The 1,281-nt window shown below is 22.2% G+C and overlaps 1 protein-coding gene across 2 annotated transcripts; it reads left to right on the top strand.

The window, feature by feature from the left end:
- The first annotated feature begins 110 nt into the window (after positions 1-110).
- On the top strand, positions 111-1,272 carry LOC113220969 (protein SGT1 homolog). 2 transcript variants are annotated; one of them, XM_026450337.2, is made up of 5 exons: positions 111-251; positions 422-543; positions 712-788; positions 920-956; positions 1,097-1,236. In XM_026450337.2, the coding sequence occupies exons 1-5, from the start codon at positions 205-207 to the stop codon at positions 1,219-1,221; spliced, it is 408 nt and encodes a 135-aa protein (XP_026306122.1). In that variant the 5' UTR covers positions 111-204; the 3' UTR covers positions 1,222-1,236. The 2 variants fall into 2 exon arrangements, with proteins under 2 accessions (XP_026306122.1, XP_026306123.1); XM_026450338.1 differs by lacking the exon at positions 920-956 and having other exon boundaries at positions 1,097-1,272.
- The last annotated feature ends 9 nt before the right edge of the window (positions 1,273-1,281 follow it).

Below are 1,281 nucleotides of genomic sequence, written 5' to 3'. Positions count from 1 at the left end.
TTATTTTTTATTTTAATCTTTATTTTTTATTTTAATCTTTATTTTTTATTTTTATTTTTATGTTAATTTTTATTTTTTTACAAATGTAGTAAATGTGAAATGTTACATTTACACACTCGATTTTAACAATGACTCATTTTTATGTAGAAGTCACAAATAACATGGATGACGATATTTTTACAAACAGCGACCTGGCTGTTATGAATGAACTTAAAAATAAAAAAAACAGTGATGAAAGAAAAGGAAATTAGGTAAAACCACTTTTACTACATCCATGCATAACCCTTTCTATGATGCGAACTCAAAAACAACACATACACCGTTACATACACAAATTTATTTATTTATTTATTTATTTATTTATTTATTTATTTATTTATTTTTTTTTTTTTAACCGTCTTACGATTTGGCTATTTTACAGATACGACTGGGTACAAACAGATAGTACATTATCTTTTACACTATACAAGAAAAACACTGAACGGGATAAATTTTTATATTATATAAAAAAAAATTACATATATATAATTATAAATATCAGTGGTAAATATATATATATATATACATTTTTTGTATGTACATGTGTATGTACCCACTACTACTATGGTCACTATAAAACCAAAATAAATTCAATCAAAAACATTAATTTTGTAAGTTATTAATTTGTTATGATTTATTTATTCTTTATTTTCTTATTTTTTTCTCTTTTAGACACAGAAATATACAAACTAGAAACATATTTGTTTGGTGAAGTATATCCATCTAATACTAAAATTAATATAAGTCCAGTAAAAACAACCAACAAACATTTGATAAAAATATTTCAACAATAAGTTATGTTCCCATATATGTGAAAATATAAGATTATATACATGTATAGTATATATTTTATTTTATTTTTTTTTTTTTTTTATGAAAGTTTAAAATAGAAATTGTCTTCGAAAAAAAATTAAAAGGTACAGTACAGTACAGTACAGATACAAAAAAAAAAAAAAAAAAAAAAAAAAAAAAATTTCATATTTGTTAACATTTTATCAAAACTAGTTAAACGTATTAATTTACAACCGTGTGTTGACCATACAAATTATTTTCTTAGAACAACACTGGACCTCCTTCAAAAGTAACGAACAAGGCTTAATTTCAGAAAATCAAAAAGGCATTCCGAGTCCGTTTAGTAGAAGAAGTATAAAAGAATGGGATAGCATCACACAGGTAAAATAACAAAAAAAAAAAAAACATTTTACCACTTTAACATTTTAACATTTTACCACTTTAACATTT

The sequence above is a fragment of the Piliocolobus tephrosceles genome, unplaced genomic scaffold (assembly GCF_002776525.5).
Source record: "Piliocolobus tephrosceles isolate RC106 unplaced genomic scaffold, ASM277652v3 unscaffolded_17868, whole genome shotgun sequence".
NCBI lineage: Eukaryota > Metazoa > Chordata > Mammalia > Primates > Cercopithecidae > Piliocolobus > Piliocolobus tephrosceles.
This window is presented reverse-complemented; position numbering and strand designations above follow the sequence as displayed.